Below are 27,432 nucleotides of genomic sequence, written 5' to 3'. Positions count from 1 at the left end.
AATATAAAATGTGATAAGCTAAATCTCTTGCAGTTTTAGAGTGGCTCTCAGTAAATATTTGAAAACTTCCCAGCATGTCTAGATTAAAAGTCCAAATTCCTTACTATGACCTTGTTATAAGACTCTATGAGATCTAGTTTCTATTTGTTCCTCCAACCTTCTCTGTACTACACTTTCTCACTGCAACTTGGCTCCAGTCACCACGGCTATTTCCTCAATGTTCTAAAACTTTTCCCTTCGTGAGACATGTGTTTCTTCTATCTGGAATGTTATTCTATCTGGGAAAGGCTCAAATATCACGTCATCAAAATGAACCTGAATAATCTATCTAAAAGCAGCTCCCCCTTTCTCTACCAATTACACTGCTTTGTTTCACAGCACTTTTCACTTTCATAAATTATCTTGTTTTGTTAACAAAATCTTCTGTTCCCATTAAAAAGTTAAGTTTCCCTAAAAGTCTAGAACAGCGGCAGGCATAAGACAATCTTGATAAACATTTTTTGGAAGGACAAATAAATAATGACGGACAATATAACACATAGTAACATATATAACAACAGGACAATAAAACGGACGAGCATCACACAACCGCCAAGCTCCGTCCCCTAGAGCCACTTCCGCCCACCGCCTAGCCCGAGACCTTCTGGGAGAAGTCCTCCGCGCAGGCGCTTTGGGACCGCGGAGCTTTCTGGGTAAAGATGGATGCGCACGATCTCTTTTGCCGGCTGGGCGCGGGAGCCAAATTCGACCTGAGACGCTTCTCCGCGGACGCAGCCCGATTCCAGGTACTGTGCGTAGAAGGACAGAGTCCGGAATTACTGAGAAGAAGCAGGAGCCAGAGAACAAACTGACTGCTGGGGTACCCAACGCTTGGAGACACCGACACCGTGGCCAGGCTCTGGGGGCATTTTCCCTCCTTTGGCGTTCAGGTTACTCTCAGACCTACCCGGTCTTCTGCATTAATGCTTTCCCCATGCTTTTGTAAACTAAGTTGGGTCTGGCAGAGAGACGTTCCCCTGCGCCTCGTAGTTTATTCAAAGGATAATTGTAATCCTTTCAAAAGCACCTTTTTCTCTGAAACTGGTGGAAAGGAATTTCGGAAGCTGAAACAACTTGACATGGATAGAACAGATTCTTTAACGGTTGTTACCCAGGTTCCCAGGTTTGGCTTGGCATATAACTTTAGTGGGCATGGTTCTTTTGATTCCCGCAACCCTACGGCATGTTAAGTAACAGTGAGGAACAATTTAGAAATTGTGCGGTGGGATCTTACATAGGGAAGTAGTGAGTGATAATCGGGAGAAGTTAGCTTGGACCCAACTGTAGAAAACCTTGACACTGTGACTAGGGGTGTGTGTGTGTGTGTGTGTGTGTGTGTATGTATGTATGTATGTATGTATGTATGAGTATGCGCGCGCGCGCGATACGGGTGTTTCATTAGCGGTATAATGTAGTTAAGAGTTTGAAATCTGGAGCCAGATTATTTGGATTCAGATCCTAGATCTGCCAGTTAACAGTTTTCAGACCTTGATCAAGTTAATTAACCTAATGCCTCGATTGTCTCGTTTGTAATATTGCTATTTACCTCATAGGGTTGTTAAAGAATGAAATAATATATGTAAACCTGTTTAGAAATCTGCCTGACAGCATATAAATGTTAGGCTGATAAGCATATACGTGTTAGGTGTTTATCATTATTACTGTTATAAAGTCCGAAAAGATGCTGTCTTGGATTCCATTTGCCCAAACACTTGTCAGCACAACAAATATCTGGTGAAAGGGTAAAAATGATGGGGAGACATTGGACGCACGTTCTTATGCCAGTGCTGCTTGGGTGAAAGCCATGCCAGTCAGTCCATAGATTTCATTTCAAATTTTTTGGGTTTTAGGTAGGAAAAAGGAAATATGACTTTGATTCTTCAGAGGTGCCGCAGGGACTAGACTTTTTTGGAAACAAGAAGTCTGTCCCAGGTGAGTGTGGAGGATCAAAAACTCATCAGGAGATTCAAGATGTAGAGAAGAAAGAAGAGAGCTTAACTGAAAAGAAGAGAGAGCAGAACAAGAAAAGAAGGAAGATGATGACTTCAGGTTAGTGTGTAATTTTTTTTTCTCATTAATTTTTTTCAGTTACAAAAGTAATACAAGCTTATGGTTACAAATCAGACAATATACAGTCATTTGTCAGTTGATGGCATTCAGGTTGCTTCCAGGTATTTGCCATAACAAATATCACTACGATAAAGATTGTTGTACATATATACTTTTGTATAGGGCTAGTTCTGTAATTAGCATTCCAAAAGTGAAGTCACTGGGTGAAAGGTGTGCACACTTCTTTCTTTGAATAGATACTGCAAAATGACTTCCCACATCATGTTTATGCTCGGTACTGTTGATCTTAAGTTTTTTGCCAATCTAATGAATGAAACTTTTATTTACTTTTTCTTGAGTATCTTTTCATGTGCTTTACTGGGTATTTATATTTCAACTTTTGTGAATTTGATCTTACTCTTTGGCTATTTTTCACAGGTTGTTTTTTTTTTTTTTTTTCCTGTACCCTACCATAGGGATATTTATCTTTGTTCTACCTTTCATCATATTTTCTAGTTGGTTGTTGTTTGGATATGGAAAAGCTAGCTGCCTCATTGAAATCTCTTTTTGTTTAAGTAGTGTTTCAGTTACTCTCCGTGTTTTCAAGCATACAGTCTACATATTACATAGCTGAAATAACTAATAAAAGGAAAAGGATGAGCTTCAGAGTGCTGATTTTACCAACTTAGAACTTACCTCTCCTTTTCCAATTTTTATACGTCCTGTTTTATCTAGTTGCAGCAGCTAGTACATTTTCTTTTGTTTAATGTGGAGCTATGGCTTGTGGGCTACACCCAACAATGTTGCACTTAAAATCTTTTAATTTTTTATAATATGTTTTAGAAATTAATTCGGAAGAAAGTTCTACTATACAGTGGATATCATCTGTGGAAGCAAAGATTGAAGATAAAAAGGTTAAAAGAGAAAATAAAGTAACTTCAGGAAAGTTGGAGCATCTCAGAAAAGAAAAGGTTAGAAAAATGTCAGCCCCAAGTGCTTTTCTGGTCTAATGACTTGGGTTATTTTGTTGATAAAAGTGAATATGGTTTTGTTAAGCCGAAAGATTGATTACATTAGTTTTAAGTTTAAAATTTTGAGACTTGAATGAAAATATATAAATTATTCTTGCTTATTTATATATATATAGACATTATTCTTATAGTATATACTATGTAATTCTTGACCTGTTAAAGTTTCAAGATTGATAATGAGGTTAGGATTAAATTTTTAAAATTTCTTATCCTCTTTTTATAAACATAAAATTGACCTCCTTGCTCCTCTCTGTTAAACTCACTGGTTTAGAAAGATTTCCTCTGACAGAGATTTGAGAGTTAGAATTCTTAAGCCTAGTTTATAACTTGGGACTAGGGGGAGTTGGAAACAAACAAATAAGCCATTATCATGTCTGCTGCACATCTGCTGTGTTGATGATGGAAAGAATTTATTGTTCAGCTCACTTCAGTAACCCAGAATCCAGAATTTGACTGTTTCTGGATCAGAGAATGGGAAAACAAACCAATCAACACCACTTGACTCTGCTTTTGGCACTCAGTTTTAATAAGTAGAGTTTAGGGTAAATCATCAAAAAGCAGTGACACTTGTATGCTAAGTGCCATACAAAGAAAATAGAAGGCTTCAATGTCTACCTTCTAGAAGTTTAAATGAGATTATAAGTTATTGCTGGGACATAGTGCATTAATATGAATAAGACATTATTTGTGGCATCGACGCATTAATATGAGGAAAGCGTGGGTAGATAGGTTTCATTGTTATGTATGTCTTCTGTCTATGAAAAGGCATGAAATGTACTTAATATTTCTATCTTTGGGGGCTTGGAATTTAACAGAAAAATTCCATAGGCTACTAAAGCTTATCTAGAAACTACTGTTGCTTTACAATATCTGACAGTGCATTTGACCATATCCATGGTGTCATTTTATTTTACTTTTCAGATAAACTTCTTGCGGAATAAACACAAAATTCACGTCCAAGGAACTGATCTTCCTGACCCAATTGCTACATTTCAGCAACTTGAACAGGAATATAAAATCAGTTCTCAACTACTTCAGAATATTCTAGATGCAGGCTTCCAAGTACCTACGCCAATCCAAATGCAAGCCATTCCAGTGATGCTGCATGTGAGTATGAAGATCTAGAATGCCTCTAGCCCTTCCTGTGTTTGCTCATTTTCTTGTCTTTGAAATCTTCCTTTCTACCTTGCCTTCCCCGTATTGAAATCCTTCCCTTACTTTTAAGGTCCATCTCAAATGCCTGTGCCTTCATAAAACTTGTGTTGATCACTACAGCTAGATGTGATCTTTTTTCTTTACCAGCACTCCCCTACCATTCAAGTCTCTGTGATATTTAGTGTTCTTTTTCTTGCAGCATCAATCTTATACTTTACACTATCGTATATTTGTAGTGATTATTTTTTCCATTTTACCAGAGTGTAAATGGAAAAGATCAATATAATTAGTGCAAATCTGAGGTTAGAGACTATATTGTTTGTTTATTCATGATTTTGTTTATAATCCCAGGAACTATTTCAGAAATATAGAATTCTTGTACTAACTTGACTTTTTTTCTCAATGCTTTTTATTGTTGAAATATACTTTATATATAATAAAATACTTAGATTTTCAGTGCACAGTTCAGTGAGTTTCAACAATATATACCCTATGTAACCATCTTCCCAATGAAGATGTATAACATCTCTATGACCCCAGAAAATTCTCTTGTGCCCTTTCCATTCTGTCCTCACCCCATTCCTGCCCGGAGGTAACCGCTGTTCTGATTTCTGTTGTCATGTTAGATTTGCCTCTTCCAAAATGTCATATGAGTGTAATCATTCATTATTTATTCTTTTATTCCTGGTTTCTTTCACTCTGCCTACTATTTTTGAGATTCATCCATATTGCATATAGCAGTAGTTTGTTACCAAGTATTATTCTGTTGTAAGACTGTACTACAATTTGTATATCCACCTATTGATGTATGCGTTAACCTAGATGTTTGGAAATTAAGTCTTTCTGAGGTTTCATTTTGTAGCGATGAGAACTGACTTTTTCCCCCACATAACCAAGGTGGCCTTCAGTTCTGGTAGCCATAGGCTACGAAGTACCATTTCATTCATACTAGTCCTTTTCATTTTTTTTTGGAAACTGAAATGAGAATACATTTGAATGATGATGTTAACTCATAATAAATTTGCTTTTAATTTTCACTTAAGATTATTTCTGTCATGACTTTAGCTTAAAGCTTTAACAAATCACATTGACTTTCTGAAGATTGTTTCCCATAGATTGTCACTCAGATTATTGCCAGTTTTTATTTCTTACTTTCAGCCATTCTGTTAATAACTAAAACCTTCCCTAGAGATTGAGCAGGACAAAAAGTTGGTTTTGTAATTTTGCTTTGATAAGAAGTTTAGTGGGAAAGAAAATTGAAATAATGGAAATAATTGAGGCTGTGAATTATCCAAATCTTACTTATCCACATTCTTTACCCAGTTCAAATGGACTTCAGTGACAGTGCTCAGAAACTCCATTGGGGAGTTGGTGGCAGGGGTGGAAAGCGGATATGGGAGAAATTAGAAGAGTGATGGGAACATGATGATTGGATTTGTTAGATGTAATTTTATTTGTTATTTTTATGGCTGGTAGCATTATTTGACCAGGCTCCGAAAAATTTATGTACTTTTTCTTGTACTTAATGTACTCTGTTTATAGGGTCGAGAACTTCTGGCTTCTGCTCCTACTGGATCTGGAAAGACTTTGGCTTTTAGCATTCCCATTTTAATACACTTGAAACAACCCACAAATAAAGGCTTCAGAGCCCTGATTATATCACCAACACGAGAACTTGCCAGCCAGGTATGACTTGTGGTTCCTGAAGAGGATGTGTTTGGTGTTCGTTTCAGTCATCTTTTTATTTGAGGGTAATAAAAAGGTCTCAGAAGAGTAAGGCCTGTGTCTTTTGTCATGGTAAAGTATTCTATACAGAGCACACTTCAATGTACATTACTGCATATAGGCAAATCTTTTATAATTTTCTAAAACATTTTAACATTTATACTTCTTTGGTGAATATTTTAGGATCATTGAAGTTAAAAGGCTATGGTAATATATAGTTTTTCTAAAATTTATTTTCTCACCTAGAAAAATGAAACTTCATCTCAGTTTTTGAGAAAGTAAAACTACGCAATGATCTGCTCCACTCTCCCTCCCAATGTGCTTAATATAAAATATGTGCCAAGTGTGAAATAGTTTTACAATAGTTCTTTATTCTAAAAACAATATGTAACAGATTGTAAGAGTTTGGATTTTATCTCTTAAAACTAGTTTACTAGACCTGAAGAAACTACCGAATCTTATTAGGCATTGAAGTTGCAAAATGCTGAAATGCAAGTCAATCTACAGATTATTACAGGTTTAATTTCAAATATTCATGAATTTGTAAAGGATTTATTTTATTAATAATGTAAAAGACTATATAATCTAAGTATTTTAGTAGCTATGTTTTTATCATTTTCTGTTTTAGATTCACCGAGAGTTAGTAAAAATATCTGAGGGAACAGGATTCAGGATACACATGATCCACAAAGCAGCAGTTGCAGCCAAGAAATTTGGACCAAAATCATCTAAGAAGTTTGGTAAGAGATTCATGCTTGCAATGTTAGAACATGAAGGGGATTTGGAAATTACAGATATGCTAATTGCCATCTAAGAATTCTTAGTGTAGTCATTGCATATAATTTGACTCTTAAGCGAAAAGAGATAGCCCCACTCTCACCCAGTAGTTATTATAAATATATACTAGTGGTTCTCAACCAAAAGCAGTTTTGCCTCCCCCCACCCCCACCCCCCTCCACCCCAGGGACATTTGGCAATATCTAGAGACATTTTAAGTTGTCAAAAATGGGGAGGGGTGATACTAATCTGTAGCGGGGATGCTGTTAAACATCCTACAATGTACAAGACAGCCTCCTACAACGAAGAGTTGTCTGGACTAAAAACGTGAATAGTGCTGAGGTTGAGAAACCCTCCTTTACTTTACACTATTGATTTTTAACCTGCTGTGGAAATACTCTGCAGACAAGAATAGCTTACATCCTACCCTTACATCAGCCAGAGAATCTGCTTTTACCTGTCTTGTCTTGAGCTTATGAATAAAATTTCATTTAAAAAAGGATTTTTCTGGAAGAAAAAAAGTTTGAAAATTATATTGTTGATTTATAGTGTCCTTGCCTCTTAGAAGCTGAACAGATCAAATATAATAATAGAATAGGGATATACTAATTTGTGCTATGATGGATAAAAGAAAAATACGTGTATTAGCTTACTGACAAGAACTTTTATGTAGTTTGTGTGTAGTGAGTGTAACCACTCCCTCCTCTCTCCACTTCAGGTTATTAACAAATTTAGGAGGCTTAATTCTCTAGTTCAAGAAGGATGAATCTTGTGTTTGCAATTTATACCATTTGTTTTCCCTATAGATATTCTTGTGACCACTCCAAATCGACTAATCTATTTATTAAAGCAGGATCCTCCAGGAATAGACTTAACAAGGTACAGATAATATTTTAATGTCTTCCATGAGTGTTTTTCATTTAGACGATTATGTTTTGTTGTCAAGTGCTTATATTACTGCCCTTTAGAGCTTGCTATCTGCCGGCTTTCAGTTAAGTGTTGGTGTTGAGAATAATGGTTTTCATTAAACTCACAGAAAAATAACTCTCTGGTTTAGAAGTTACAGATTCTGCTGAGCAGTTAGTACAGAATTCCTTTAGACTTCTTTTATGTCTTTCAGCAATAGTAACGTTTATAAAATTTATGAGAAGCTCTGTTGTTGCTAATGAAACCTCATGTCTTTGGGGCTAATGGAATAGGTACACTAATTTATGTTTATCTTTTTACCTTTTTCTTGAACCTTTTTGTGGTATGGTTTGACTTCTTCATGTGTCCTCATAGTTCAGTAAAGTGTCTTGGATCTTCCTGTTCAATACCTACAAGTTGTTTTGTTATTTCTTAGTGTTGAATGGCTGGTAGTAGATGAATCAGATAAACTGTTTGAAGATGGCAAAACTGGGTTCAGAGACCAGCTGGCTTCCATTTTCCTGGCCTGCACATCCCACAAGGTCAGAAGAGCTATGTTCAGTGCAACTTTTGCATATGATGTTGAGCAGTGGTGCAAACTCAACCTGGACAATGTTATTACTGTATCCATTGGAGCAAGGTAATTGCTCTTCCTCATTATCTCACTGATTATTTTCTTAAATACAAGTCATTTTATTTTTAGACTCAAGGAGATAGGTTTTTTGGCCTAAGAATAATGGAGAGAATTTTACTGTAAGAAACGGAAAGAAAGTATTCTTTAAAGTTAAGATTGATTAAGAATTTCCTGTATTAGAATATCCCAAGGGGAGATTTTCATATTGTCATATTAGTATTCCCATCATCATGCTTATAGTTGATTTTTCCCATCCACAAAGTATGGCATGAGTTCTGTGGCCACCTAGAGGATTTAGTTTCTTTGATGTCTGAACTACACAGAGGAGGAAACTGATGTTATTGAGCAGCTTGATTTATATAATTCCTATTAAAAATATTTTGGGGAGCATTTTATGCTAAAAGAATGCTCAATTGTAGAAAAAGTTTTGGAAATGATGATATTGCCACTTGGTAGAATATTGTACAACCCATGAAATGATAAGTATGAAAACTAGCTATATGAAAAAGTACTGTGATACTATGTTAAGTTAAAAAGAAGCCAAATGGAAGAGTGAAGAATACCCTGTCTACTTTAAATTTAACTCTTGTGTATAAAAAGAAAATAGAACAAATTCACGATAAATATAAAGACAGACAACAGAAAGGAAAAAATATGACGTAGTATAATGTATCACAGCAGCTTATAGAGTGTTAATAAAGCCTTAAGATATCTTACCCCCAACTGTCTGTCTCTAGATAAACCCTTGCTAATCATTAATAAAAAAAATTTAGCCATATGAATAACCTTAAAAATGTTCTCATTATTTTATCCAATTTTACTTTGAGAAATATTTTGTAAGTAAATAATTAAACGTGAAAATTTATGACTAGAACACAACAAAATGTCAAAATTTATTCTAAAATGATAGAATTGTGAGAAATTTATTGTTTGTATTTTTCAAATTTCCTTGAGATAACATTTTTGTAAGTGGAATAAAACATTTTAAAATAACTGTCTTCAAGTTAAAATATAATTAAGTACTTATGTATTGACAGTGAAAAAGTTCATTCTGTTGCATGTAAATTATTTCATGTATTTAGGTTTTGTGGGGGTTAAGAATTGGCTGTTAAAAACTGTAAGGTATGTTTTCTTCTCAGGAATTCTGCAGTAGAGACTGTAGAACAAGAGCTTCTCTTTGTTGGGTCCGAGACTGGAAAACTTCTAGCCATGAGAGAACTTATTAAAAAGGTATATTTGGAATACATTCTTGAATTTTGAGAAATTTCACCAAGCCTGATATTACTGGTAGGAGGCTGAGCACAATTCCTGCATCATATTTAGTAATCCAGTGGTAAATTGTTAAGACGCACATTGGGCCAACTCTCATCCCAAGGAGGAGAGGCTCACCTATTAGAATATAGTAAGTTTTCTTTTCTCAGCTCAGATTAGTCTAGGGAAAGCCCTACCTGATGCTGTAAAGCCTCCTTTTTCCACATCTGTATATGCATCTGCCCCCTGTATCTACCCCCACCCCTTTACTGGTTTCTTACAGAACTGGGGCATTGTAGAATGAGCAGGACACTGACTAGGGTTTTCTCTTTGTAGCCCTTTAGTAAATATTGAGTAGAAGCCGTAGTTAAAAGGTTAAGTACTAAATGGTCAGGGTTGCGGGTAATAAAAGAAATGTAAGTCCTAAGCACTGCCCCTGGAATTTAGTCTTTTTAGAGGCTAAAATATATTCGTGTAAAATAAACATACAGTGTAGTTTATGATAAAGGTCCATAAAAGGCAATAGAGTGTTTTTCTTAAACATTCATGTAGTTATAATGGTGCCATTAAGGTCATCACATTTTAAGCAGAATCAAAACAGTTCTGAGGCATGGAAGCCAAGAGATTATTGTTTCAAGGAGTAGGTGTCCATCGCTAAAGAAAGGGAAAGGAGGTTAATTAGACACAATTATTGGAATTAGCAAGATGGAGAGTACAGTTCAAGTTGCATAGAAAGAACTTATAGGGAATGGATGATGAAGAAGACAGATTTAGAACACTGGTCCAAGGAATTTGGCAATGAAAGTACACTAAATGAATTGGGTTCTTTTATGAACTAAAATCATGAAATTCTGCGATTATATTTTTGATTATGGGTTATGTGTGCTTATTTTTGTCTTTTAGGGTTTCACTCCACCTGTTCTTGTTTTTGTTCAGTCCATTGAAAGGGCTAAGGAACTTTTTCACGAGCTCATATATGAAGGTATTAACGTGGATGTTATTCATGCAGACAGAACACAGCAACAGGTAAAGTGAAATGTATACTTTCGAAATGATAAAACTAAATTTTAAAATATTGGTATTAAACTTAAAAAGTACTTATTTTGCATTCCTAAAGTTGTACTAAAACATTTAATATATGTTCTATTAACCAGAGAGATAACACAGTCCACAGTTTCAGAGCAGGAAAAATCTGGGTCCTTATTTGTACAGCCTTGCTAGCCAGAGGAATTGATTTTAAAGGTGTGAACTTGGTAATCAACTATGACTTTCCAACCAGCTCAGTGGAATATATCCACAGGATAGGTGAGTTGTCCCCTGCCTCACGACTGATCCATCTTAGCACCTCTACTCTTCCCTACAAACATGCTCATTTTTTAGTGCTGTGAAAATCCAGCAACTTTTATATGAATCTTGAAGATGCCTTCCCTTGCCCCAAAGTGTTTTTTTATGGTCTGATTTCTCTTAGGTCGCACTGGAAGAGCAGGCCATAAAGGAAAAGCTGTTACATTTTTCACTGAAGATGATAAACCATTATTAAGAAGGTAAATTAGGAAAAATCATTTAGTATTAAATTGACAAAATTGATTCATTATTCTTATACATGTATACAATTAGGCTATGTCCCAAATTCTGTTATGTTATTAGTCAACCAAATTTTAGCCATGTGAAAAAGAAGAAATGATCAAAAAGACTTGTTTTTGCCTTTTCATTATTAGAATTTGGGAATATTCATTAAGTTTCAGACTTACAGAATTTTCCCAGTAGCCACAGTTGATGTTACTCACAATGTAACATTAAGATTTTTGGATGAGTGAATAGTTTAAAGTTAACTCCTGAGTCTCTTCAGTCCAGTCAAAATTATATCTTACCATGGTACATCATTCCCATTACTCTTAGGGGCAGATGGAGTTTAGTACCAGGAAAAACTATTTTAGTGACAGACTCCAGTATTACTCAACTGTAGCCCCTTGAAGCCTGGATAACATATGATAGATATACTTTTAGAATCATGGGTCTTAATTTAGTTCATCGTCATAGATTTTAATAGTGTCCTACACGTTGGCTGCCTACAGAAAATTTAGGCTAATGATAATTGATAACACGTCACATTTCTATAATCAAAATTGAGTTATGGCCAAAAGCACTTGTCCTTTGTTCCGTTTATCAGTTTTGGCAGAGATTTTGATTTGTGCCTTCTGAGCCTTGGCTCTGTCAGCCTTGGTTTTACTTTTAGCACTTTCACGTGTGTATGTGTAGGGATGTATTTTCAAAAGTTTAGATTCACCTAAAGTCTCCCCAGCAACTCCAAGCATTTGAAACTGATGACTCTCATATTAGTGTAACTATGTACTTCAGTTTTGCATCTGGGAAATGGAGATAATGAGTATTTGGAGTATTTATTGCAAAGGTTTGTTGTGAGGATTGAATAAGTTATTATACATGAAAAGCTTAAAACAATGCCAAGCCCGTAGTAAGCACTATCATTTAATAAATTTATGCTTGACTCTGGCTCATCAGTTCATTTATTTTAGTCCAGCAGATAGTTCTCTCAGTAATCCAATGTGATTGCATCTGGTGATAATTGATAATATATCAAAACACTTTATTGGATTACTTTTTCGTTTGCGTAGTTTTAGTTCCTCTTGTATTGTGCAGTGGGTTTAAGTTCATAAACATCAGTTTGATAAGATACAAATTTATGTCTATGGGTACGTTTTTCAGCGTTGCCAACGTTATACAGCAGGCCGGATGTCCTGTACCAGAATACATAAAAGGTTTCCAAAAACTACTAAGGTACAGTCTTGAATTTACCTGGAGATTCTCTCTTTATCTCTTTGCATATACTTGCTTTTATGCTCTTATACTTTATAGTTCTAATAAAAACTGTTAGAACATTTTAAGCTACAGATTTTCCTTTTAAATATTTGTGAATACTTTTAAGTATTCACATTTTTTAAAATTATTTAATGTGAATGAAATATGTTTAGATTTTATTTTAGTTTATAAAACTGGTAAAAATCAGTTAATTGGCCAAAATTCTAATGCTTGTTGGCACAGGATATGAGGTTGATACAAGACATATTTCACTCATAATCACTGCTTTTTTCATTTAAAAAATTGATTAAATTTATCATCCCTTTGGATTACCTTTCTAAATGCTATTAGTAACGTAGGATATTAAAATGGATGTGCTGTCACTGTTAACTGATATGTGGATAAAAAATTTTATGATCGAGAATCAAAACTTGTTTTAGTTTTAGCTCTTTTAAATTAATTACACTAAATTTAATTCTTTCCTTTTTTACTTTGTAACTTTCAGCAAACAAAAGAAAAAGATGATTAAGAAGCCACTGAAAAGGGAAAGCATTAGTACAACTCCAAAATATTTCTTAGAAAAAGCTAAGGATAAACGGTAAGTGCATGTGAGAAAAGTAACTGACTCCATCAGTTATAGGAGGCATTATTTTTCCTTACGGTAAGTTTTTGGAAGTAGAATTGATAGGCCTACGGTTCGTCACAGAATGTAGTTAAAGTAATATATCTTAGGTTGGCTGTGATTTGGGAACTTGGATGATGCATTTTGGAATTTTTCTGTATCTGTATATCAATGATCTGTTTTTTTTTCCATCTCTGAAAATATGATTTTAATTCACTATGAATTAGAATTGCACTGCCCACCTTCTCCACACAGCCTACATGAGGACATAACTACTGAGGCCAATAGTTAGGACTCACATTGATGGAGCCTTACTTGAATCTCCATATTCTGGGCAGGATTTTGGTATATTTTTAGACTTATGCTGAAGCACATTGTAACACCTCTAAAAAGTATGACTTGGTTAAATTTGTAGTAGTTTAGCTGAGTTTTATGAGGATTTTAAAATACAGATTTTTTAGCATATATACAAGACTAATTTTGCCTAGTACTGCTAGGAAGCTACATATTTTGATAAGAGCAGGCTTACGTATTCTGAACAGTACAACTCTTCCCACTATTTATGGAAAATAACACTCTTCAAAATCCACTTAGCCAGTTAATATATATGAAATATAGGCATTTACTGAGTACCCATTGCCCTGCCACATACTTGATGGTAGTTTGTTATACAAATGACTATAGCGTGAGACCCATTTCCTGAGTTAAGGAAAGGATATTAGTATACAAGACAAAAATTAGAGAATAATTTTTAAATAAAATAGTTTAGAGAAAGGAAAAGTCATTATGGCTTGGTATAGTCACAGAAAGTTTCAAGGAGGTAGAACACCTAACATTGTGTATTGACTGTGGGAAATAATGTTCAGCTCAAGTATATAGAGAGTACAGAGTGTCTCAAAGTTTTAATTAGTTTTAAGCTTTAATAACTTGGGAAGAATAAGTGCTACAAACTTACAAAAAATGTCATTCGAAAGAGTAATCTTTTGAATTTCATTTGTATTTAGTTTGTGAGTTCTTAATACATTTTTTATTTTAATTTTTTGTGGCAAGTTTCTGGGTAACACTTAGACCACGGGATTGGTAGAGAAGGGCACTCTGCTTGGCCACCTGATCTGTCTCGTTAGACTCTTTCTGTTGGTGGGCCACATCAGAACTGCTGTACATGCATTAGAACCTCGTTCTTTGGGTAATATTAAAGCTAGCATTGCAAATGCAATCCTTTCAGGCCCTGAGCAACAGCTAATGAAAGTTTTTACAAAGGTTGAAACTCAGAGCATAAGATGGTAGCTATGTTGAATTTTAATAAGAAACATCAGTTTTTTAGATAATTACATTTTAAATGTTGATTTTTGTCAGTTTGTAGCATTTATACTTGTGAGGTTAATAAAACTTAAAGCTGCACTGAGACTTTGAGGACACTTGTTATATATTTTCTCTCTAGACTCCTATGTAAAATGCTCTCCATTTTCTTCACATTTAAAGGCCATACTTCTTAACATAGCGTACAAACGAGAGCTAATCTGATTCTGGTTTACCTTTCCAATATAGATGTTCATTTAATGATTCGATCCACACCTGTAGCCTCATGCCTCTATGTTGATAACTCTCACATTTATATCTTCAGGTCCAGCTTCCCAAATGAGCTATAAATCTGAAAATAATACTAACTCTGCCATTCAAGGTTGTTTGAGGATTAAACGAGTAATAACATTGAGAACTTGGCATTACTATACTATGATATGTAAACATCGATTATTAACTTGTTTTCTTTTCCTGTGTTGACATGTAGTTGATGGCAGTCACCATTTACTGAACTCTAAAAAATCAGACCATTGGGGTTCATGTCTCATATTTATTACCAGTGTGTGATCAGCAAGTTGCCCATCACCCTGCTTCATTTTCCTTATCTAAATGCATTTAATAATACAATCTTCTTCATAAATTAGGCAGATTATCCAAGGTGATACATATAAAGCACCTATAATAGTATTAGCCATTAATCAACATGAACTCTATAAGGTCAGTGTCAGAATATTGTAGTGTAGTGTAGTTTATTGTGATCTTTCTGTGTCCCTTAGATGATTGTGGTTTTTCTAAAGGGCAGAGACCTAATGCCTCATATATTTGATTATACAGTAGATTTCAATAAGTGTTTATTAAACTAGTAGACTTGGAAAGTACGTATTTCTAGAATTTCTGATTTAACTTTCCTTACTTTCCTTGTCACAGGAAAAAGCTCACTGCTCAGAACAGCCAGAAGAAAGTAGCTCTTGAAGACAAAAGTTAAAAATAGTGTTTTTAAAAGACTGTATCAGAAATGTAATTTTATCATCCCAGCATGAATGTTGTTTTCACAGAACATTTCGTCTTAAAATCACCTGTATCAAACACTTGAAATCAACTACAAGAATATGGGACTGGTAAAAAATTATAAACTTTCTGTGCATTATGTCAAATTTCAATTGTAGGTGGCTGTGACTTTTAAATGATAACACAATGAAAAGAACATTCATTGACATTTCTGTGGTTTGAAACCAGAAAGATACTTCTTATAGAAGAACAAAGCTTATACTAAAAATAACAACACCCAAAATATGGTGAATACTTAAGGATTTTTCCTTTCAAGTGTGAAGGAATGTGTGATGTATGCTATGGAGAAACATCTGGAACCAAATTTCAGAGTAAGCCTTGAAATTGAATGCCACTTCCCATCCACCCTGCCTTTTTTTTTTTTTTTTGAATGGACAAGAAGCCGCACAGGCTATCTACCAAGAAGAAACCTACTGCTCTTATTTAACTTAATTTCTTGTTGGCCTTTTGTGGTACGAGCCACAAAAAAGAGATGCCTCATCTGTGGCTGGTTATTTAAGTACTCTAGGTTTTTAAATTCTTTGGTCTATTAAATACTCTTATATCTCATCAGCAAGGTAGCTCATGCCTTCCCTGTCATAATGTTGTAACTACAAGATGTGGTCAGCCTTTTCCTTTCATTTTCCATTTCACCGTGCTCTTTCTTGTCTCTTTCCATTCAAGATGACTTTGTGTGAAAACTGATAAACATTTTATCCTGATAAGGAAGAATGTTCCCGTTACTTGATATACCTCTGGCTCCTTTTTCTTATAGTTTATCTTTCCTGAGGCTTTATGGCCCTTTATCCATTTAGTAAGCAGGTCTCTGCCAAAGGTAAAGGATCATGATGGAGACTATTCGCTATTAGCAGATTTTTCTCAGTTGACAGTTTTATACAGTGGAATAAAAAATAACTATAATGTAAGGTACTTAGATTGACACCTGACATGAACATTAGTTTTTATTATCAACAGTACTACAGTCCTATAAGATAATGTTTTCTCAGCAGCATTTGAATTAAACATTTCCTTTATTCTCAGCCTTTTACTCTAAAGTCAGGACAGGTAGATGCCCAACTTGAATATTTTAGATAGAACAAAAATTGTTCCATCTTCAGAATTTACAAAAATAGAGACCACTTGCTACAAGGTGCAAAAAATACTAGCATGTGGGTTTTTTAGTTTTTACAAGCAGATCCCTGACTCAAGATATATTCTGAAGGTAGGGGTATTGCTGCCACTCATTTGCCAGCATATGACTTTGAATAAGTTCTTTAATTTCTCAGAGCTTGTTTTGTTTTTTTTTTTCATTTATGAAGTTGGGGGTAATGCCAATTATGTCTCAAGATTAGAAGTACTTAGCACTATTCCTAACATGTAAATTCACAACAGATAGTCCTTAAACATAATATTTGGTTAGGAATACAAGGCTTGATAACACAGTCCCTACCCTTACTGTGTAGTGGTGGGGATAAAGGAATAAATAGTGTGGCAAATGCTGTGTTAGACATAAGGCTATGATGCTGAAGCATCACAGGAGGGCATCTAATCCATACTGGTAATGTCGTGAAAGGCTGACATCCTGAGCTGAGTCCTGCAGATGTAAGAATCAGTAGGCAAAAGAGAACAAACTCTCCCAGACAAACAGATCTATGATCCTTAATAAACTCCCTACATTTGACTTCCTCCTTTTTCGTATTTTCTCCTGTGTGACCACCCATCTGTAAATAAAAGTGGCTACATAAACCTGTAATCAACTTGGTTTGTTAATGGACTAATAACTGTGTTTTACACCTTTATATCAGTTGGAACAATCTACATAAACATCAGTTTCTCCTAAAGAAGGGAAGGAATGAAATTAGTAGACAATTATGAAAAAAACGCATGACAATTGAATAGCTGGTTCTACTGACATGAGTAAGGACTTTGAAGTCAAACACCTGGTTTTGAATCCTGGTCCTGCTGCTTTGCAGTTGTATGAATGTAGGCAAATTACAGTTTCTTTTAACCTTGATTTTCTCATCTGTAAAATACCAACACTATTAAGGGGACGGATTTGAAAAAATACAGTAAAGTTCCTGACCAGTGCTTTGTGTCCAATAAATGATAAAATAGCTGATTAAAACTTGTGAAAACTCTGAAGCAAGAGTGAAAAATAAAGCTAATTATAAACCATTATTTGCTAGTAAGCAAACTGCTTGAGGACTTAAAAAAATTTACATTCAACTTTTATATTTTACTAACAGTAGTTTGATTTGGAAAAGAATCCCAGTAAAAATGTATAGATGGGTTCGTGGTAATTACAGACTGCTTTCCAAATACCAGTTTTGCCTCTGCTGGCAAGTACCTCCTTTTATTGAGCTTGGTTTTACTACGCTTTATAGATACTGCATTTTTTACAAATTGGAAGCAAGACCATCCACTAGCAATAAGATTAGGACTTGCTTTATTGAGTCGTCTGGAACTGCACCCGCAATATCTGAAGTATGCCTACATAGGAAAAAAACGGATTACTGGATGGCAGGAGCAAATGCAAGAGTTGTGCACAGTGGAGGTTTTATATGCGGATGAAGTTGTTAATCTACTAAAATAAATTTTAAATACCTTCAGCTTTGCGGGTGGATACCAAAAGAAAGCTGTTGAGCTCCGGGGAAAAAGTGCTGATCATTAATCGGTGCTGTGAAGCTATCAAAGGGGCATTCAGGAGCCATCTACTCTTTTGTGTAAAAGGTAACAATAAAAGAACTCAATCTATTCTTTCCGCTAACGGAGATGATGGTTTTTCAAGTGGAGGGACGACGACGCCTTGCAGCAAGGCCGCCGGCTGGGCCCAAGGACCTTCCCAGAAGATTAATCAGTTTCCCCGCAGCGGAGCCCAGAGACCGCCCCAACCTGCTCCAGAACTAGAATTGCACGCAGGACCTCGGCGGCGGCAGGGTAACGTGACGGGAGCGCCCCGGGATGCGGGGGTCACGTGGGCGTACGGCCCCGCCCCGCTCCCCAGTCGGCCCGGAGGTGGGGTCTGGCGTTTGCCCCGGAAGAGGCTTCTTCAGCTGACAGCTGCTTGTAAGGTGGCGGGGGCGGCGGCGGCGGCAGTGGCAGCAGCAGCAGCAGCAGCGGCATCACGCCCGGAGCAAAATGGCGCTGCGACCGGGAACCGGAGCTGGTGGCGGCGGCGGCGGCGGCGGCGGGGCCGCGGGAGCTGGTGCGGGGGCCGCGGGCGGAGGCAGGTGGGTGTGAGGAGCTGAGCAGGGACTCGGCAGCGGCGAGGGGTGTTTGGAGATTACGGAGGTTTCCACCCGTTCCGACCACTTTTGCTTTGGAACTGGGCTACAAGAGAAGGGTCGTCCAGGCACGTAGGCCGAAAGGGGCGGATGGAGCCCGGGCGCCTGACTCCTGTCTTCCAGGCTCAGGGACACTGGGGCCGAGTGGGGAGCGAGCACGCGCCCCAGTGCAGTAAGGAAAGGACGCGAAGGCGAGGGTCCGCTCGGCAGGGCTGGCACCGGCGAGGCTGGATAAAGGAGGAACCCCGACTCCTCGCTTCTCTCCCTGGCTGGCTCTGAAACGACCAGAGACTTCCCTTTCCCAGGACTTGACCAGGGACACTGTAGGGAAGGTTCTAAAAAATCTGGTCACAAAGCTGAACAACTGTTTCCAAGATGCGTGTGTGGGTACTGTTTGTCTTTTCCCCTTTTAGTGTCCTGTCCTTTTTATTTCCTTAACACACGAGAAACAGCAAGAAAATCTGAAAATATTTGAATTAGTAAGTGGAGCTCTTGTAGATGTAACTCTTAAGACTTGTTTCCTTATTAAAAAACAATTCATTGTTAAAGAGCAGTTACACAGCTATTAGAACAAAGCTTCCAGACTTTCACTTAACCCTTAAACAAATCTGTCCTCTCATATTTCAGCTAATAATTACCTGTGATTCTCCTACCCAGAACGATAGGGACGTGAACATTTACTATTTGACAAGTTCATAATTTAAGGACAATTTTATTCCCCACTTCTATAATGACCTAGTCTGATTCTGTTTTGTTAGCCAACACATACTGCATACACATTTAGAGATAAAATTAGCTTTTTTTTCCTTCAGTATCCTAAATTATCTTTGGAAAACAAAGTGGTAGTTTTTTGATATGCAATGTTTTAATTTGCAGTCATGAAAACTACAAAACTGGAGTGTCTTTAAAGTTATCACCTCTTGCAGGTGCTTATATATGTGCTGGGAAAAAAGAGACAGTCACTGTTCAGTAAACCACCTGTGTGCAGCCCCATTTTTCATTTCTGCTGCATATCTTTCACTTAGATTTAAAACTTTCTTTTGTTTTATAATTTACACTGTTTCATTAGAGTTTTTCATGAATACTCTAAGTCAGTTTCTGGCTGAAGACAAATGTGTAGTTTCTATATGTAATGACAATTTCTAAAACGTTTCTGAGTGGCATTAATATGATCAAGTATATGATTAATCATGGCACCAAGTTCTGGGAAAATGTAAACTTAAAAGAATTTGGCATTTTAAGGCCAGGTTTTATTTATTTTTATGTTTTTGAGAGGGGTGAACCTCAGGTGCAGAAAGTTGAGGGGATCATTCCCCTTAATTTATAGTATTTTTTTAATATCATCAGTCTATGAACACAAGATTTTTTAAAAATATGGTCTGAATTGTAATAGAAATGAGAATGATCGATTTAAATTTTTTCCCTCTGTAAAATTTGGTTATAGTAACATTTGCATTTCTAAAACTGTAGGATAGGTTGTGGTTCCATAGTGTAGTGGTTAACACATCTGCTTTACATGCAGAAGGTTCTGGGTTTGTGCCCCAGTGGAAGCACAGTCCATGGTCTACCGCCATGCCACCCTGAACAAACCCGATGTCTGATCTCGAAAGCTAAGCAGGGTTGGGCCTGGTTAGTACTTGGATGGAAGACCACCTAGGAAGACCAGGTGCTTAGGCATAAATAATAATAAAATAAATAAATAAAAATAAAACTAGGATATATGGGAGAGAAAAATGGTTACAATGATCCTAACCTTGAATAGCATATGGTAAGTGTAACATATATTGGAAACTTTCTGAGCCTGAAAATCTGTATGCCAAATAAAGAATATTATGGTTTTCAGAGAGCAGCGGTGAGGGCTGAGGTTTTTTTAATGAGGAAGTTAACATTATGCTAGCCTAAGTATATTTTATGGAAAAACTAAAAGAACCAGGTAACCTCTCAGCTTTCAATAGAGAAAAGTCATGAACTATAATTTACCATATTTCTTAGGTACTTGTCTATGTTCTAAGAGACTAAGCAAAAAGCAATGATGTTTTCTAACTTTATTAATATTACCCTACTTTTGATTGTTATTCTACTTTAAAATGGGCTACTTTAGAATAAATAGTAGAGTTGTATAAATGGCAAAATTTACCCAAGAGATGAGAAGTATTTTTGTTTTTAAGTCAAGTACTGCAGAAAGAAAAGTTGAAAGATCTTGACTAGTCTGTAGCCTTCTAGGATGTTATCATTTATGAGCTTGTCTATTTTTTTCCTGCTCTTTTAATAAGCTCCTTAAGGGCTTCCTCATCTTTTCATCTTCCACTGTTTCTAGCACATAAAAAACATTTCCTGAACGTTTGGAGGTTCAAGCTACATTGAAGGCAAAGCAGCAGCAGCATTTCAGCTGGGCCTCATTTGGAGGAAGAGGAAAGGGTCAAGAGATGTCATAAAGGTGGGAAGGCCTAGTGAACATTAGGGAACAGCAGGTAGGCCTGATGTGGCCCTGTGGTAGAGGAGTGGGGGAGAAGAATATTGTGAGATAAAGCTGAAAAAAAAAAAAAGTTGTGCTAAAGCTGGAGCGGTCCTTGAGTATAAACTAAGGAAAATCAGTTTACAGTGGAGTCATTGCATATATTTAATCTCAGGAATGGTTATCAGATGTTTATCACCTGTGCTGTATGAGCTGCTGGAGGTGGGGAGATCCACTAGGAAGTCTCATAGGAGTACAGACTTGAGAATTCAAGGCTGATCTAGATTAGCAGCAAAGGTAACTGAAAAGGAAGAATGAAGTAAGCATGTGACAAGCCGAGCCCGCAGTTCTGCTTTCACATTAGCACACCAGTAAAAATATTGATTTTACCTTTGAAATCAAATTGCCTGTTTTTTTGCCAAAATTTTGCTCTCTTATCAATATCTTAGCTGCTTGTCTAGTCTTTAAGCATATCAATGTTAGTCATCCAAACCTTTCAGAGAGTCATATGAATGGTACATAGGTCACTAAGTAGTTCAGGTTGCTAAATAATTACTGGAGTAAGTCATGTTTGTCAGTAATGTTCTTAATTTAGTTTTTGTTTGCGTTTTCAAAGTAACCTTTATACATCTATACATCTCTTCTTGTCTATTTGGTGTCTTAGTTGGGACTTTGGGAAACTTGTGGTTCTGTGCCTAAATTTGAGGAAACAGTACAGGGTGGTGAAGGGATTGCATAGAGCTTCACAGTCGCTTTATGGCAGAGCTGGAAAAAATACATAACTCAAGTTTTCAGTTTTTACTTAGTCACTACACCATACTGATAATCATAATTTTTAAGACTGATTTTGAAAAGTCTTGACAAGTTGATTACTTAAATGCATTGCTTCTAAGTTTATAAATCTATAAACTTATATAAGTAACTTTTTAAAAAATTGAGTACTACCAAATTTCAACTTACAGTTTAAACATTTTATTCAGTTAACACATTACTTAGCTAATATATCTCATGCAGTTCAGAGAAAACTTCACTATTCAGGCCTCTCTTTGGTACAGGCCCTGTTTGTCAGCAGTAGAATTTGCCAATGGTTCAGATCCTCTATAAGGCTGTAATAACACATAACCAGATAGACGCTCAACTAGAACTTTTTATACTATCTTACAATTAAAAAAATAAATAAATATTTTAGTGCAAAAGGTGCTAAAGTTAGATTTCTAGCCCTTTTCCTCTGAAGCTGGATGTTGTAGAATAGAAAAATGCAAGGGAACATAAATTCACCATACAATTTCTGGATTTCACTAGATTCTCTAAAGACTTTTAGAGAATCTTCCAGAAACCCCCCTTCGATCCTTAACTCCCAGATTAAGAGCGTTTCTCACTCAGACTTTTTTCTTCTTTGATTTGTCCCATTTTCTTCCCCTCCCATCTCAGAGAAAGTAATACCTCTTTTCAAAGCAAATCCCTTTTGCTACCTTGATCTGTTAATCCTATTCCCTCAAAAACCTTGTTTTATCAATCACTAAGTATTTTTTGTATCCTAAATCTTTCCCTATAGGTCCCTTTCTCTTCCTCTTGAAATTGTTCACTCAGAGATCCCCATTTTCAATAGCAGTGATCTTTATTTATTAATCCTAATTCTGATCAGCTTTTCTTTAGACGCTAGTAACTGCTACTTTCTTCCTGAAATGTAGTCCTTTCTGTTATAATTCTCACTTATAACCAATTCTCTTGGTTCTCAGTGACCATTCCCTACTCAGTTTTCACTGTCAGAATTCTCCAAGGTTCTCCTTTGTTGCCTGCTTACTATATATGCACATTCCCTTGGCTATTTCATCCACAACCAGAGCATAATTTATTTTTTATCTTTATTTTTAAAAGCCTAGCTAGATTGACATAGACCCATCTCCTGAGCTCGAGTTACTTTTCTGATTGTCTGCTAGATTGCTCCTCATGGACACACTCCTACCACTTTTCTCTCCAAACCTACTCACATTGGGTTCCTGTTTTCAATATGTTTTCAGCATAGTCGCAGTTGCTCAGGCTCAAAATCTCAGCAGCATCCTCAGCTCTTTCTACTTTTTCACTACTGTTCTTCATGCTAGCAGTTACCAAGTCCTATAGATTCTTTTACATAGCTTTCATTCACCTCTTGTTTTCCATTCCCACTACTCTGGTTATGGCCCTTTTCATCTCTTATTAAGATTATTGTGATAGTTTCTTAGCTAGTTCTTTTTACTTTAAATCTTCTCTGCCACACTCTATTACCAAAGAAACCTAAAGCACATTTCTGATCATTTCACTCTCCTACGGAAAACCTCTGACATCAGGGAAATGCAGATCCAACTCACAATGAGATACCACTTCACACCCATTAGGGTAACTATCATCAAAAAAGAAAAAAAAAGAAAATAACAAGTATTGGTAAGGATGTGAAAAAATTGGAATCTTCATGCATTGCTGGTGGGAATGTAAAATGGTGCAGCTACTATGGCAAACAATTTGGCAGTTTCTCAAAAAGTAAATGTAAAATTACCATATGACATAGCAATTCCACTGCTAGGTATAAACTCAAAAGAAGGATTCAAACAGATACTTGTATACAAATGTTCACAATAGTAGTATTCACAGCAGCCAAAAGGTGGAAACAACCAAAGTGTACACCAACAGATGAATGGATAAACAAAATGTGGTATGTACATACAATGAAGTATTAGTCAGCCATAAAAAGGAACGAAATTCTGACACGTGCTACAACATGAATGAACCTTGAAAACTGCTAAGTGAAATAAGCCAGATACAAAAAGACACGTATTGTATGATTCTACTTAATACAATGAACTAGAATAGGCAAATTCATAGAGACAAAAAGTAGAATAGTGGCTACCAGGGGTTGCGGGGAGGATGTAATGGGAAATTATTATTTAATGGGTACAGAGCTTCTATTTGGGATGATGGAAAAGTTCTGGAAATGGATCATGGCGATGATTATACAATGTTGTGTATATTTTACCACAGTTTTAAAAAATGACAATTTCATATAATATGCAAAATAAAATTAAACATTTTAAAGGCCTTCTACAATATGTTTACTTTTCCAATCCTGTATCTTCAACCCTAAATCGTATCCCTGAATACACCGATAGCTCTGGCCTCAGAGCTTTTGCTTAAGCTATGTAATTAATGTGCCTCTCTTTAAGATTTAACTCAAAAGATACCTCCACAAAACTTCCCGGGATATAACTGATGAAATTAGTCTTTTTCTTGTTAGTATTTTGAACCTCTCACAACACTTAGCACATTTTGTCCTGTGTTAAAGTTATTTGCCTGCATCTGTGTCTCCAGTGAGACTGAGCTAATTCAGTCCTTTCATGTAGTAGGCCCTCAATAAATGGTCACTGAATTGAATCTGACCCAGCACTCTCATTTTATGAATGGGGAAATTGGAATCCAGGGGAAGTCACACAGTAACAGAGCAAGGACTAATTTAAGGCCTTCTGTCTTCTAGTTCAAAAAATTGCCCCCCTACATTAACATGCTGACTGTCGTGCAGCCTATGGATGTTCAATCTGTATTACTATTAGTTCAGTATTGTACTGCAGAGTAAATGTCATGATTCTGTCTACAGTTCTGTCATTTATGTGAAAAATTACATGTTTTATTTGAAATTTTTGTACATATAAAGATCTCAATGTATTTTTCTGTTTTCAGCTTCATGTTTCCAGTTGCAGGTGGAATAAGACCCCCACAAGGTATGTGAAAGGTTAAGTTTTGAACTTCTATTTTTCACTATTATGTTTCTGAACTTGGAAATTAAGTGGGTAAAAAGTTCTATTGCCACCAAATAGAATAAACTTTTCCTGTAGTCTTGAACCTATATGACAGCCACTCAGAAAATTTCTCAAAAATTTTGTAATTTGGGGAATAATAAGAATCATTTATTATTTCTCCCAAACTTATTTAAACATTATATTGACAGATTGTTATTTAACCTCAGAAATGAAGGAGACTTTCAGGACAAGAGTATTAAAGAACAGGTGACAAACATGAAATGAGCTGTTATTCTCTGAGTGACATCTTTTTTCTTCTATCTAGTCTTCTCCTAGATTGTTAGCTCCATAGGGCAATGGCTATGTCTGCCTTGAGCTTATTAGCGTGTTGATAGAAAATAATAAGGTCTCTATAGATGTTTGTTGAATGAATAAATGAACTTTTTTTGTTATTTAATACTACTGTGTTTTTTCTATATGAATTTGGTCTTATTATAATCAGGTAGGTAAGAGATTGCATATTCTGACTTAACTATTTTAAGTCTCAGTCTTATTCCTAGTAATTTCTCTTCTCTCGTGGTTTCAGACAGGAGACCACCAATATCAATTATCACTTTGACTTTAAGGAAGCAGTAGTAAAGGAATATAATCTTGACTCACGGTACTATACCATTGGGACACAACATCGACGGAAAAATATGTCTGCCCTTCTTTCTGCTCACTTCTCCCACTTCACTGTACCCTCCTCCTCTCCACACACCAAGCTGCTTCTGAAAACTGGCCCTTCTCACAAGCCAGTGTTGATTAGTTCTGGCAGACTTGCTGGAAAAACAGAGAAGCAGACTCCTAGGTCACCAAGAGAGATGAAAGATAAATAGCTGCTCAGTAGCAGGTGGTCAGTGGCTCGAACTGACTTTGTCTCCATTTATAATCAGGGATGGAGGTTGAGTTTCAGGTAAATTTTTCCAAGGGTCAGTTGTATCCTTTTCATTGTGCTCACATTTATGCATTATTTAAGCTATCTGTAATTAGATGTGTCCCAGATTTAGATCAAATGGTTTGAGATCTTTTGTTCTTTAGGAAGGCATTACAGAGTTATGTGTTCATTATCATGGCTTATTTTTCATTTTTATAAACTTTAAAAATTGTGAGAACAGGGCAAAAAGAGATCCCCAAAAGTTGCCTGCTGTTTTTGCTTCTGGAATTTGGAATTGTTTTTGAGATTTTTTTCTTTTTACAAAGTATGTTAGAGGGGACTTTCTGATCATTTGAAGGCTTTGAATTATGCATGAATTATTTCTGGAAGCATATAGAAGAAACTGACAGTAAGAGTGGCCACAAGATGAGTAGGTAAACAGGAGACAGGAGAGAAACGAGACTTATTTTTCACTGTGTATACTTTTATGCCTTTAAATGTTGTACCAAATACCTGAGTTATATAAGAATTAAGTAAAGTTAATGAAATAAAACTTTAGGTCCAAAGGAATAAGAGGAAAAACATCTCACTATGGTTATATTCAATCTGCGCATTCTGATTTTCTGTGATACCTCAAGGCCTTTGCATTTGGTGTTCCTTTGTCTGAAGTACTCTTCCCATATATTCCCATGGCTTCCTTCTCATTTTCTTCAAGTACTTGCTTAATGCCACCCTATTGGTGAAACCTTTTCTGACTATGTAATTGCAACCACTCCTTTCCCTGACACTCCCTTTCCCCCTTGCCCTGCTTTATTTGTTACCCTAGCTCTTATCACCACCTGACATGCACTTATTTTGTACTATCTATCTCCCTCAATTACAGTAAGTTTCATGAGAGCAAAGACCTGGTTTTGCTCACTGCTGTGTCCCTAGAATGGTGCTTGACATGGAGGAGGCCCTCAAATACTTGAATAAATGATTGAACAAATAAATGGATTGCCACTAATAAATGTCACCTACAAATATGAATGTCCATGCTTGTGAAATTAAACTATGTATAAATAACCTTGAAGGTTTACAAACCCACAAGGTAAACATAGTATGCTTCACTAGAACATTAATTTTTTAATCAAAATTTGATTAAAATTAATCAGAAAAGTAAATGATGGAGTTGAAATTCGTACTTAAGCCTATCTCACTCCAGAATCTGTTTTTTCTACTATACTGTGCTGCCTCCCAAGTAACAAGTTTTTTAGGTACTTAACGGTTTTAAGAAAATAACTTTAAAACACATTGACTTTAATGAAACCTTTATGTTTTTTAGCAGGTCTGATGCCGATGCAGCAACAAGGATTTCCTATGGTGTCTGTCATGCAGCCTAATATGCAAGGCATGATAGGAATGAATTACAGCTCTCAAATGTCCCAAGGACCTATTGCTATGCAGGTACTTGCCTCTTTAGCTATTTACAGAGTTATTGTTTGTTGTTATGAGAATGACATACTAAGAACTACATGCTAGGACCTTAATGTTATATTTAGAAATAAATGTAGTCTACATCTTAGATGGCCTCCTTCAAAATAAAATGAAGATATGTTTATAAGAGAGAAAAAATAAAAAATCATTTAAGGAAAATTTGGTGACCTTTTTATATG

General features: G+C 36.1%; 2 protein-coding genes and 1 pseudogene across 17 annotated transcripts in view; all 3 read left to right on the top strand.

Annotated features, from left to right (window-relative positions):
• The first annotated feature begins 633 nt into the window (after positions 1–633).
• Positions 634–17,108, top strand: DDX52 (DExD-box helicase 52). Of its 2 annotated transcripts, none has more exons than XM_039885916.1 (15): positions 634–785; positions 1,890–2,088; positions 2,932–3,059; positions 4,041–4,226; positions 5,817–5,960; positions 6,628–6,739; positions 7,583–7,655; positions 8,119–8,322; positions 9,456–9,546; positions 10,471–10,593; positions 10,722–10,872; positions 11,036–11,111; positions 12,292–12,363; positions 12,890–12,982; positions 15,236–17,108. In XM_039885916.1, the coding sequence occupies exons 1-15, from the start codon at positions 699–701 to the stop codon at positions 15,291–15,293; spliced, it is 1,797 nt and encodes a 598-aa protein (XP_039741850.1). In that variant the 5' UTR covers positions 634–698; the 3' UTR covers positions 15,294–17,108. The 2 variants fall into 2 exon arrangements, with proteins under 2 accessions (XP_039741850.1, XP_039741851.1); XM_039885917.1 differs by lacking the exon at positions 634–785 and adding an exon at positions 907–929.
• A 1,344-nt stretch (positions 17,109–18,452) lies between these two features.
• SYNRG (synergin gamma) overlaps positions 18,453–27,432 on the top strand; it is a 68,098-nt gene continuing 59,118 nt past the window's right edge. For 11 of the 15 annotated variants that reach the window (XM_039885911.1, XM_039885907.1, XM_039885902.1 and 8 more), the window contains exons 1-3: positions 18,494–18,585; positions 24,803–24,843; positions 27,102–27,223. In XM_039885911.1, coding sequence (XP_039741845.1) covers positions 18,494–18,585; positions 24,803–24,843; positions 27,102–27,223 — 255 coding nt within the window. Of the gene's footprint in view, positions 18,586–24,802; positions 24,844–27,101; positions 27,224–27,432 lie in introns of all 15 variants that reach the window. The other 4 variants (XM_039885901.1, XM_039885900.1, XM_039885908.1 and 1 more) reach the window with 4 other exon arrangements.
• On the top strand, positions 20,202–20,316 carry LOC120621332 (uncharacterized; annotated as a pseudogene).

Source organism: Pteropus medius, unplaced genomic scaffold (genome assembly GCF_902729225.1).
Source record: "Pteropus medius unplaced genomic scaffold, Ma_sr-lr_union100, whole genome shotgun sequence".
Taxonomy (NCBI): Eukaryota; Metazoa; Chordata; class Mammalia; order Chiroptera; family Pteropodidae; genus Pteropus; species Pteropus medius.
The sequence above is the reverse complement of the archived record's forward strand: the minus strand, read 5'-3'. Positions and strand labels throughout refer to the sequence as shown.